The following is a 13,821-nucleotide window of genomic DNA, read 5'->3' as shown; positions in this document are numbered from 1 at the left end:
CATAATCTCCACAAGGGTATCTTACAATATTTAAAGATCATGGAACCGTTTATTCATTGGACCGTGATGTTCTTGTTGATCACTAAAAAACCTCCTGCTCAGTGGTATTTTAAATTCACTATTTTTAATAATTTGAAGAAAGAATGAGACAATAACAGCTCGAGGTGAATAATCCTACAGGTCGGATCTTGGTGCCATTAATAGGTTTTCAAAAAAGGGAATTCAACAGCAAGTATCCTATAATTAATCGTATTAAATGGTGTATGGCCTAGTAGCTGAAGAACGTAAAGGCCCTGTTACTAAAATAGGGGGGAAAATTGGCAAGGAATTAAAATACTTCAATGATATTTTTCAAAAAATACAATGAAGTCAAAAATCATGAAAATCCAGAGGAATATGACATTAGTAATAATACTTGTGAACCAGTTGAGGAAGTTTTAAATCTAATTGTTTAATTTCTAAATCTGATTTGTTGAAATAAACAATATTGGTTTTCTAATATATGAGTTTATATTAGTATGATAATAAATTAATATATTAGGTTATATAATATACTAGTGATTTCAAATGTCCCCATAAAAAGAAATGCGGCCATGAATGTGGTCCTTGCCTTCCAGTTCATTCCTTTGGATAATTATTACCTAGGAAATCTCGCATTGTGACAAGTGTACCATGTACCATATTCGCAATCGTTCTTTGAGGAGTTCCCCCATTAATCCAGTGAGCTTGTAGTGTGTGGCGTTCAGATTATTTGCATTTCACGTTAATTAAAAAACAACATTTATTTGCCAAACACAGTAATAAGTACAGTATAAATTATTAAATTAAATAGTATGACGCCATTGCTTGCGTCGTCAGAAAGTCAAGAACGAGAGAGTCCGTCGTTCCCACTTCTACCTCGCGCGGCGCTCTCTTCGCGCATGGTGACGTCGTGATATGGAAGGGATGCGGTATTGCCAAGCGTTTACAAAAATAACTGTCGACCAGACAACCAGACATATCGCCCCCCTTGAAAGCCTCCAGGCTTTAAAAATCATAAATAGGCAGGACAGCAATCTTCGTAACTGGACGCTTATACTCGCCAGCAGCAGTCCTCACTAATACTGTTCGGACAATACCATCTCCTCCAGGAAATATTTGTACCACTCGGCCAGTTCGCCATTTTAATGGTGGTAATCCATCCTCCGTGATGAGCACAAGAACGCCTAGTTTCAGGAGCTGCGGGTAATTCTGCTTCCATTTCGTACGTATCTGGAGTTCTGCAATGCATTCCTTGACCCAACGAGACCAAAAATGTTGCACCATTTGTTGCCTATGTTGGTATTTTGATAGTCTGTTCTCTGCTACTCCCAGTAGATCAACTTGTGGGCACGTCGTCAATGGTTCTCCAATAAGAAAGTGCGCAGGAGTGAGAGGATTTGGATCATTCGGATTATCAGAAAGAGGACATAAGGGTCTGGAGTTTAAACAGGCTTCTATTTGAGTAATTATTGTAGAAAAATCTTCAAAAGTTAATGATAAACTACCAACTACACGCTTAAGATGAAACTTTACCGATTTAACGCTGGACTCCCAAAGCCCACCAAAGTGTGGAGCGCGAGGCGGTATAAAATTCCATTGTATACCTTGATTTGCTAATTTATCCGAAATAGTAGAAGAGTGTTCTTTGAGAAACGCATTTAATTCATTTAATGCACCCACAAATGTTGTCCCTTGATCAGAATAAATTTGTATGCACTTGCCTCTTCGTGACATGAATCTGTACAAAGCGGCTAAGAAACATTCGCTAGTAAGATCACTTACTAGCTCTAGGTGAATAGCCTTGGTAGCAAAACACACAAACAATGCTATGTATGCCTTGTTAGTTCTAAAATTACGTCCTTTGCGATCCCTAAGGGAGAAGGGCCCTGCGTAGTCCACACCGGACACAGAAAAGGGTCTAGAGGGTGTAATTCGTTAATTGGGTAAATTACCCATAAGGTACTTTGTCGATTTTGCAACAAAGCGAAAACAAGTTAAACAGTCATGGTAAACCTTTTTAATTAAGTTCCTGCCATTGATTGGCCAGAAGCTTTCACGAAGTGATGCCAATGTAAGTTGTGGACCAGCATAAAGTAGCTTAATATGTTCAGAATGTGCGATCAAAAGTGAAAGTCTATGTTTAGGGGGTAAAACTATAGGGTGTTTCTTTTGATATTCATAATCAGATTGTTGCAAACGACCCCCAACTCGAATAAGATTAAGAGTGTGGTTAAAGAAGGGATTCAAGGTAAGGAGTTTGGATTTATTAGAGACCTTATTATTATTCTTCAGTGCTTTAAATTCTTCAGAAAATGTTGAAGCTTGTACCAAGCTGACAAGTGTATGCAAAGAATTCTCAATTTCCAGAGTTGAAAGCTCTCTATTAAAAAAGTCAGATTTAGATTTTAATTTAAGGATGTTTTTAAAGCGTAGCACAAAGGCAAAAGTACGAACCAGTTTAGTTAGATTAGAAAATTTGTCAATTAAAGTAAGTAAGTCATTATTGGTATGTTTTTCGATGGACACATGAAAAGAAGTGACATTTCGTAATTCAGGAGTATCAATATTTGATAAATCTACTATGTTGGTTGGCCACTCATCTTCAGTCAGCCAAGGAGGTCCATGAAACCATAAAGTCGAATTTAACAAGCTTAAAGGTGGAATTCCTCTAGTAAGTAGATCAGCTGGATTGTCTGCGGTTCTAATATATCTCCATTCATCAATATTAGTTATGGATTGAATTTGAGCTATTCGATTAGCAATAAATGTCTTTAGACGATGAGGAGATGATCTAATCCAGGCAAGTACTATTGTAGAGTCACACCAGTAGTGCTTAGAGTCCAAAGTAGAGGGTATTGAAGCTAACACAGTTTTAGCTAGTTCTGCTAAGAGTAATGCTGCACAAAGCTCGAGCCTAGGAATAGTCAATTCTTTAAGTGGAGAGACTCTAGTTTTTGCACAGAGTAGTTTAGACGAAAAATTGCCTAACGAATCCTTTGAACAAAGGTACACGCAGGCACCATAACCTGGCTCCGCAGCATCAGAGAAGCCATGTAATTGCAGCTCAATAGGATTACCGCAAAGAGTTAGTCTTGGTATTTTAAGATTATTCAATTCCACAAGTTGTGTCCTGTAAGATGACCAGATTGTGAAAAGATCCATTGGAATCGATTCATCCCATGATATTTTAAGCTTCCACAGCTGTTGCAAGATGATTTGTGCCGAGATTGTGACAGGAGAAAGTAGACCAAGAGGGTCAAAAATCTGGGAAATTGATGATAAAATTGTACGTTTTGTTACGCGAGTGCTAGATTCAATAGGACCTATTTTATATTCTAGCGTGTCAGAAATGTGATTCCATACAAGGCCCAAGGTTTTAGAAGGAATATCTGTATCAAAAGAAATCGAATGTATTGAGGAATCAGAAGTTAAGGTCGGCTCATTTGAAGCCCATTTTCTAAGTGGAAATCCATACTTCATAAGAAGATCATGGATGTCTTCTTTAATTTGTCTAAGTTCATCGACTGTTTGTGCGCCGGTTAAAAGGTTATCAACGTAAAAATCACGCTGTATTATGTTAGAAATCTTTGGACAGTCTTTAGCATGTATTTTACCTACTTCCTGCAAAGATCTAGTAGCCAGAAATGCAGCAGAGGCTGTACCGTATGTAACGGTGGACAAATCGTAAGTTAAAATCGGCTCATTAATATTAGCACGCCAAAGAATTCTCTGAAGTTTACGATATTCAGGGGCTACATAGACCTGTCGATACATTTTTTCAATGTCACCACTGAGAACTACAGGATGTATACGATACCGTAAGAGAATTAAGAAAAGACTGTTTTGGACATTAGGTCCGACCATAAGTAAATTCTTTAAAGAAAAACCTGAGTCAGATTTACAGGAAGCATCGAAAACGACCCGTAGTTTAGTTGTAGTGGAGCTTAATTTAAGCACACAGTGGTGCGGTAAAAAATACCCAGATGTATCATTTTGATTCTCAGACAGGGTCATGTGACCGAGTTTTTCATATTCTGTTATAAAATCTTGATAAGTACGTTTTAAATCAGGGCTTTTATTCAGTTTCCCTTCAAGATTTAAAAAACGACTTGTAGCTGTCAACTTCGAGTCCCCAAGACGATCAATGGAGTCCTTAAGAGGAAGATGTACTACAAATTTACCATCAGGGGCTCTAGAAGTGTGCTGAGAGAAATGTTCCTCGCAAAAGGTTTCCTCTGGTGATAAGTATTTAGTTTTAGGAAATTCCTCTACCTCCCAAAATTTAGTTAGCTGATTGTCAATTGAAGTTGTAAAAAAGCACTGTGTCTCTGAGCAAAGGCTTGAACTAAGATTAGTTTGTAAAGGACCAGAAATAATCCATCCAAAATGTGTCTTTTGCAAAATTGGAAGTCCTCGACCCAATTTTATTTGACCAATATGGATCAGTTCCCAGAAAATGTCTGCTCCGAGCAGTAAGTCAATAGGTTTTGCAGAGCTGAAATCGGGGTCAGCCAATGCAATATTTTTGGGAATATGCAATAAACTGGAGTCAAAGGATATAGCTGGAATATTTCCAGTTATAGATTTAAGTACAAGACACGATATGTTCGCCTCAAAGTTAGAAAAATTGGATTGGACTTTAGCAAAAACTCTAGAATTTATGGTTTCAATTTTCTGACTGATACCAGTGATAGAATGTTTAATATTTTCAATAGGAAGTTGTAACAAGTTGCAAAGTCTTTCTGAAATGAAATTGGATTGGCTTCCACTGTCTAGGAGTACTCTACACAAGTGTGACTTATCTGTAGTGTCAAAAACTTTGATGATAGCAGTGGATAATAATACAGTGTTTAAATTAAGTTTTTCATTTACCACTAAACTACAAGGTGAGTATATAAGAGGAGTGTGCATCACATGTGTAGACAAAGAGGTTGTGGCTACGTCTTTCAAGTCAGTCTCAGTGCTGTTGGAATAAGAAGAGGTAGATGTGTTATTATTATTGGTTTGTACAGTCCCAGAATCGGTTCTGTTGAAATGTAGAAGGGTATGGTGGAATTTTCCACATTTTCTACATCCAGACGACCTACAGTTTTTAGTTGCATGGCCTATAGAAAGGCAGTTAATACATAACTTCATTTGTTTAGCATTATTTAATTTTTCAATAGCAGAAATTTGTAAAAACTGAGGACATGTGTAGATGAGATGTTCTTTTTGACAAAACGTGCATTTTTTATTACTGTTAGTGGCGACAAAGGATTGAGAAGTATTTTTGTGAAAGTTGGGGTGTGATTGGCGAGGCCTTTCGATTTTGTTTGAAGCGTTTCTTAAAGAGCTATTTTCGAAAGACTCTAAAATTCGGCATCTGTCTTTTAAAAAATCTATAAGTTCCTTGTAAGTAGGGAGTTCTTCAATAAAGGTTTTGGAATCCCAAGCTCTTCTAGTCATATTGTCAAATTTACCTGTCACAATATGACAGATTAAGGCATCCCAATGTTCTGTAGGCATCTTTAAAACCGTCAAGGCGCCCATGTGCTTCTGTAAGCCGTCAAGTATGACTCTAAGGCCACGTCCAGATTCACGTGATAAAGATGGCAAATTAAAAATAGCCGTTATATGGTTGCTGACTAAAATCTGTTTGTTTTCGAATCTCTCATTTAAGATGTTCCAGGCTACATCATAATTGGCGTCAGAGATTTCAAGTGATGAGATAGTTTCAGCTGCCACACCCTTTAGAGAGAGGCGCAAGTAATGAAATTTTTTGGCTGGTGTCAGTTTGAAATTGCTATGTATTAAAGAATTAAAAGTGTCTCTAAAAAACAACCATTGGTCATATGAACCGTCAAACGTTGGAAGGTTTATTGGAGGCAGTCTAATGTTGGCTAAATCATCATTAGAATTGGATGCTAAATTAGTTTCCACGTTTGGAGTTAAAACCTGCGGCTGCATCTGGTCAATTAAAAATTTGCTCGCTTCAGATGTTATGCGGCAGAATTTATTTTCAAATTGTTCAGACTCACTGTCATGTTCATCAAAATCAATATCAGTCTCCGTAGCGGCAATCTTTAACTGAGCAGCGTTAAAATCTTCCAACAATTGATCAGCCTTTTGCGCACGCATTTTGAGTTCCACCAAATCAGTTTGAGAAAGATTTCTGTTTGACTTGAAAATAGTTTTCAAACCGTGTAAGAGCAGCTTTAGTAGCCTTTCTTTTATTTCTTGCGTCAGCCATCTCGAATAGTTAATAATACAAATATACAAGTAGTTTCAAAGAAATTGTTCAAAATAGAGGCAAAGTAATAAAACAATGCAATTAAATAGGTTTCTCAGAACACTTAATTAAAATGCATGTAAAGTTATCAAACCTACGTAAGTAACACCAAAAATGTGTAAAATATCTAATAAAGTAGGTATATTAAATGTCAAAATTTGATAAAATGTAAATAGTAGAAATCACCATCAAAGGGAGTGTGAAATACCAAAAGAAATGAGTGTAAATAGGTATAGTATACCAGCAAAATGTGTAATATATTGCAACGTAAACAAATGTCAGTTAAAGGTATTAATTTTGTCACCAAAGTAGCATCAAATATAACGAAATCGTTTGTAAATCAATGTAAAGTACCATCAAAGTAACCACCATAAAGTAACACAAATACAAAGCAGTTTAAGTTTATTAAAAAAAAATAAACAAATAAATCAAACAGAGGCCTGTAAAAGTAAAGGAAAGAAAGTGAGAAAGGAACGCACTAACCTGTAGTGAAATAAGCAAAACCAATCGGTGTTCCCTGAGAAGACGGTCTTGTTGTTTCCGTCGTCAAAAAGGCAAAATATCCAAACTTGTGTCGATTGGGTCGGCGGTCGGCGTTTCTTCCAGTTCAAGCCACAAATAAATGCGGTAAAAGCCTCGTTGAAAGTCCCGTACGGATGTTAAAATGCAGTAAAATTCCGTTCAGGAGTCAAATCCAGCGACGAAGGACCATAAAATGTAGTGTGTGGCGTTCAGATTATTTGCATTTCACGTTAATTAAAAAACAACATTTATTTGCCAAACACAGTAATAAGTACAGTATAAATTATTAAATTAAATAGTATGACGCCATTGCTTGCGTCGTCAGAAAGTCAAGAACGAGAGAGTCCGTCGTTCCCACTTCTACCTCGCGCGGCGCTCTCTTCGCGCATGGTGACGTCGTGATATGGAAGGGATGCGGTATTGCCAAGCGTTTACAAAAATAACTGTCGACCAGACAACCAGACAGAGCTCAAATTCCAAAAATCGTCGGTACTCTTCGCTGCCGCTGCATGTAGGGCAGTCCAGTGGTCACTAATAATTCCAATTCAAATATTTATCAAAAAATCATATTGTGTATTATTTTCAATTACGGCATGAGGATTTTTTTTAAACCATACATGGTTAGTACGGAAATTTATTATTGCTGTTCGCGAAAAACAAGCTTCATGTATGAATAGTATTCGATTTTGCGATTGCGAGTATTCGTTTATGCATTAGGCACCGAGTGTTGTGAACTGGACCCTTATTATCATTAGTAATCATCAAAACTCTGAAAGAAATATTTGAAGCCTTGGAATTAGCAAAAAATAAAACAAATATTTGACAATTTTCGACTTAATTAAGAAGATAAATTAACTTAACTGTTTTTACATATCATAGTACAATGCTTAAATATTAAAAGTAGTTTAATCAAAACATCTCTACGTTCGTAGAAGAAATAAAAGAAACTATAAATAATGTAAATATAAATAAACTACGCCTCATTATTTTACAATTCTTAAGAACAATATCATTGTTTCTTTTAGTGCTGATATGATCTAGCTTAAAAAAGAATCTATTACGGAATCATGTTCATATGAACATTTCGTCTTTAAACTGACCAACTATTAGATGGCTACAGTTCGTCTTCATATTTAATTAACACCCTGTATGTATACCTAAATGAGAATACCTACTTTACCGTTTTTTATAATCTAGTATTTAGTATAGTATGCATTTTTTTAGTTCGAGTAAAAGAAAAAAACAACCATGTGTTGATGATGGGTTGAACTATGCCCGTGGCAGTACTAGTAAAAAATCTCCTTAATGGTAGACTTAACTAGAAGTCCATTAAAGATAAAATGTAAAATTTTTGGAAATTTTATGAGCAAAACCATTCTTCCCACAAGTCTTAATTCGACCTAGAACATAACGAAGATAAATGCACAGTTTTTTTTTAAATCATTCCTGTATATCTCATATTTATCTTTACTTCTAGGACGTCTAGTATAACTATGTACAGCAATAACAAAATAGAGAGCCATTTTAAAGTGAAATTAATATGAAAATTAGACTAACGGATCTTAATCATTGCATTTCATCGCATGACATTTACGCTTTTATAAAATTTAGGAATTGAATTTACTTTGTAATATTTCAGATTTATATTAGTTGCCTATTTATTTCAAAAATTATCTTCTTTTAGCTGACTAATCCTAACGAATTCTTGCGTATGTGCAGCAAACATGTGTTTCATTACGCTTGCTTTATGTTTCGCCTTGTACTGACAATATTGACATTGAAATTTGGGCTCTTGTTGACATTCGTATTTTTGGTGTCTCCACAGGGATCTTGCCACTTTATATGATTTTCCACAAATTAAGCACGTATAACCTAAAATATTTTAATTTTATTAATAATTAACTAAAATAGGATTAAAGGACATTCACAAAGTTTTGTAGGTTTACTTACAATACATCTGAAATTAAACGAGGAAAAAATAAAAATAGGTTTTGTAGTATATATCAAAAGGGGGAAAGAGAATATTTGAAGATGAGAAAGGTGACCCAAATTTCAAATTATTCAAATTAAAAAACATAATAGGATCTAGAAAATTGATACAAGATCCAGTTAAAGGAAATCCGGACAAAAATGCTCTATTTTAATTCTTATAAAATGGAGTTACACGAAAATAAATCGATAATAACTTTTTTTTTTTAATTTAAAATCTAATAATTCGCCTTCCATGATTTTTTTTAAATGCGATCCTATATTATTTATTTTATTTTTTTACTTCTAGGTCTAGTAAACTAAAATTAAATTAAAAATTGTTTCTATATAAACATAGTAAAAGTAATGATATACTCATCTCTGCTTGACTCTAGTTCATACGTAGTATTACTATAAGAAAAATAAACAGCCTACAAAAAAAAATCTATCGAATCCTATTCATAATATGCATAACTTAAATGAATATGATGCTTGGATCCCTTACATTTTAAAAAAGCGTGAGAAATTAAAAAGGCAAGAATTGAATATCATTGTTATTACTAAAAGAGAAAGACACGAATACCACTAAACCTTTCTTAAGCTCAATACATTTTCTGTTTCTTTTTTTTTTCAGAAAATTGTGTTTTACTTAAATTGAATAAGTTTCCAGTGCAATTAAATTGCTTTGCGAAATCCCTAAAATAAAACTTTCGTTCATTAAAAATTGCTAAAAGTCATTAAAAATCGCAACAAAATTTCATCATATCAATACTTTATTGTACTAAATAGATATAAAATATGAAAATAACATAACAGAAGATAACATATAGTTTAACCTATAGATATATATTTATATAATAAATCCTTAAGTCGATTAAGGTGCATCACACATAACACACTTTGGTCCATTAATGTCATAAGGCAAATAAACCTCTACACTAAACCTTTTCAAAATACAAAATCTAAATTTTTAAAACAAAAACAAAATGTAAAAATTACGATATAGTGATAACATTATTAAATCTTATATAATATAAAAGAAAAAACCCCGAATTAACACAATTAAACAACTATTACATATAATATTATTTTTAAGATAGAATGCAACAAAGGCACTATATAACTATATTCTATAAATATATATTTCTATAATATGATATAACATTAATGTATAATATATTTTTTGATTTAACATAAATTATTTGAACACATCTATTTTGGGCGCCATTTAATTTTTTGGCTTTAAAGGGAACACAGAAAAGAACGAGAGAAAATATGTTTTCACATAATGAATATTACATAGTTATACCGATACCAAAAATACCTTCTTAGGGTTCTACGCCATAAAGAAAATTAGCATAACTTGTAATGGAATCTATACCACTTAACTGTTCCTGTATCTTTCATAATAAGAGATTTTAATTGATGCTTGTTGACTTTCCTTGAATATATTTGTATTAACAATAAAAGAAATTACAATTTAGTAAGAGATGTAATCAAAAAATACACTCATTGAATTCTAGCAGCAGCCGAGAACTACTAGCAGATGTATAAAGATTCGTAACCTGATTCTTGTGAGTTACAAAACGAAACACAATGCTTGTTCAAGTTGTACATTTTTCAAATAATTATTAAGTATCTCTTATTGCTAACTTAACAGTTAACGATTTTTAAGTGAAATGAGTGCATGTTGTTCACAAATGTTTGACCTGCATATAAATAGAAGATGATCTTGCAGAAAATATGGAACCTCATGGAGCTAATTGTTCTTGGAGAGGAAAGTTCTTTGTGTGGATAATACCAGAAAAAGAAAATTTACGTATTAAACGGCAAACCAATTGTAATATTTTTTTTCAAAGAAGTGGTGTATGAACTATTTCTTCTTTAAGGATTTTGGTTTTATTAGTTGGTAGTGGGACATATGGCAAGGCTTGCCAAATATCTATGAATTCCTTGCAGGTCAATTAATAATGAAAGGCCGATAAATGCAGTTTGTTCCCAGACTTTTGACAAGTAGACAGATGGAAAACCTAATATTAAAATCCATGGCATAACACGATAACCTTGCAGAAGATGTAGAATTTCATGCAACTAATTGTTGTTGTAAACCAAAGTGCATGTTAAGATCACAAGAAGAAACTGCTTAGTTTCCAATAAAAAATTAAACAATCCTTAGCACCAGAACCTTTGCATCCCACCCAATCACCATTAGATGTGTATCCCTAGCCAAAAGGGTAACTTCAAAATTATTTTACTGTTGCATTATTTTTTATCACACCCCATATATGCAGTTATGCAGGTACGTAAATATTTACTAATCTAAGAAAATTTGGTATATCAAGACACTATTATAACAACTAATGCAACAATAAATTAAAAAGAATCTATTTTTTAAGAGAACTGATTTTGAAATTCCACAATATCTTCGTAATGCGGATGCACAACTGATACGTGCTTAATAACACTCGAAACAGCTTTGGCCTTGTACCTACATTCTGATACGGGGCACTTAAATTTTTGGCTTATATTGCACTCGAACTTCAGGTGGCGCTGCAACGCCCCAAATGAATAGTAAATTTTTTGACAGGAGTGGCATATGAACTCTTTCTTCTTAGGCGGAGTTGCGTCGTTTGCTTTGATGTTAGTTTGAATTGGTGGTAATATATAAGGGCCATCTATGGCAGGAACTCCGTCAGGAGTCGTTGAATCATTGTTTGCTTTTAAATCGGGTTTTCGCGCTATAATTTGCTCGTTAAGTTTCTTTTTAACAGCCTCTATATTTAAAAAATTATTATTGCCGCAAGTGTTAAGTTCAGTAGTAGAAGTTTTTTCACTATTGTCAAAGCCTCTGAAGCCTGTTGAATAAAAATCATCCGAATCTTTGGTTTCACTTAGTAACTCGTCGGTATATTTTCCTTCTTTAGAATTAACTCCAGTATCTTTAGTTTTATTTTCATAGTCTTGTTTTTGTGTGGGTTCCAGTTCCGAATGAGTTGACTTAGAGCCACTACCCATAGCGTTAATTAGTTCACTAATGTTAGTGATATCAGTGATATGATTCATTTCGTCGTCACTTATACCAAACATGTTTGGGTCTTCTGGTATGTCTTCGGAATTTTGTATTTCTGAAGAAGGTGAATTTGTTTTAGACAAAGTAGTCTCGATATCATATTTTTTAGGTGTTTCACAGTAGTCATGCTCTTTGGTGTATAAAAATCTTTGGTCAGTAGATGTGTTGCCTAAAATTAGTTAAATTAATGTTAGAAGTTATTTAAAATTAAATATGTACATTATTTATTAAGTAAAAAGTTTGAATTTTAATAAATGGGTAGGTTAACAATTAACATTGAAATAAATAAAAACATGCTAATTTATACGCAAGCAAACGAATTTTTCGATTTAATAAATTAATTTAGGTTACCACATGGGAGTTAGTCACAAATAAAAAAAAGTATTTTTTTTTATATTTTATTTAATTAGTCCATTAAGCAAACTAAATCTATCCACAGTAAAAATAAGTACAATAATTATAAAAAAACATAAACATTTTTTAATAATAAAAGAGTAACAATTACAGTTTAAAAGAAAGTTTCTCATTTTAGCGAATTTACTGGCTTTTATTATAAAAATATTTATATAGAAAAAACTTAAAGACAGCCTACAGTTTTAATATACAAAACATCTACATAGTTATAAGTAAGAGCACTTTTCCAGTTACAAATAAAAATAAGATAATTTCATGCGTGTCTATTCGTCTTTTTAGCTTCTTTAAAATTAATAAATAACCAGCATACATTAATTAGTTGGCATTTAATTCAAGGTTTCCTATAATATGCATAACTTAAATGGATATGATACTTTAATCACTAATCTTTTAAAAGTTCGTGAGAAATTATAAAGGCAAGAATTAAATATCGTTGTTATTACTAAAATAGGAAGACACGAATACCACCAAACCCTTTCTAAAAACGTCACATTTTATGTTTCTTTTTTTTTAGAAAATTGTGTTTTACTTAAATTAGAATAGTTACAAATTAAACTTACGAACAAAATAAAGATTTTAAGTACATATTTAAAAATTAATTTACAATGAAATTATTATAAAAATTCAGCGATAAACCACCCAAATACTGAAATAAATAAGCGAAAAGTTAAAAGTAATGATGGTATTAACTAAAGATATGCTGGAGACAAACTGAATACAGTAGCAACGTAACCTCAATTTCTTGCAGCAAAGTGCTAGTTATGAGTTTTGTGTAGTAAATAGAAAATTTGCCCGTAAAAACTTTATTTTATTTGTTGATGCTTATAAAAGTAAGTTGATGTACATAAAATAAGCTGAGGCACCTGTAACTTGACGCACACATTTCTTAAAGTTGATTAGAACAAGCAGTGGTCATAAATTATACCACCGTACCAACTCTTAGAATAATATACGAGTATTCTAAATCAAATAAAGAATATTATGAGAAAGGAAAATCTAAATTCATTGATTGGGAAAAGAAAACATTATTTCGAAACGTTAGCACTCGTGTTATATTGTAATGTAAATTAGTTACATGTCATTTTGGAGAGACCTCATAGGCTACAAAAGAAGATTATATATATAAAAAGAAATTGTAAAGGAATATTGCAACGTTTTAAAAAATTAATTAATATTTCTTTAAATGATTTTATCACTATGGAGCAGAATGTAATAAATATAGTTTTTAGCAATGTATGTATTAGTTTTAATAATTTCCAATGATTTATATTAAAGAGTTAATAAAAGCAAAAAATAAATCATTGTTCTATTTTCATCCGATACACTATATAGACATGTGTGCAAATCTTATTATCCAAATTCTGAAATGTATTGCTATTTCGGCATCTGATGCATCTAGTACTATACTAGCTGAACTTTTTGTTAAATTATTATCACTAGTAATAACTCCAATGCTTACAGTGTGAAAGTGGACACTTGAGTAGTTATAGTAAGCAATTCCCCTTCTTCATGGGACATAGTGAAATTCTATCCCTTACCTCGGCATGTATTAATGATA

At 32.9% G+C, this 13,821-nt stretch overlaps 1 protein-coding gene across 1 annotated transcript; it reads right to left on the bottom strand.

Moving 5' to 3' along the window:
* Positions 1-1,026: 1,026 nt before the first annotated feature.
* LOC126739788 (uncharacterized) lies at positions 1,027-6,138 on the bottom strand. The gene is made up of 2 exons (XM_050445603.1): positions 1,985-6,138; positions 1,027-1,939 (listed from the first exon to the last, which is right to left on the bottom strand). The coding sequence occupies exons 1-2, from the start codon at positions 6,136-6,138 to the stop codon at positions 1,027-1,029; spliced, it is 5,067 nt and encodes a 1,688-aa protein (XP_050301560.1).
* Between the last annotated feature and the right edge of the window lie 7,683 nt (positions 6,139-13,821).

This window comes from Anthonomus grandis, chromosome 8 (genome assembly GCF_022605725.1).
Source record: "Anthonomus grandis grandis chromosome 8, icAntGran1.3, whole genome shotgun sequence".
Taxonomy (NCBI): domain Eukaryota; kingdom Metazoa; phylum Arthropoda; class Insecta; order Coleoptera; family Curculionidae; genus Anthonomus; species Anthonomus grandis.
The sequence above is the reverse complement of the archived record's forward strand: the minus strand, read 5'-3'. Positions and strand labels throughout refer to the sequence as shown.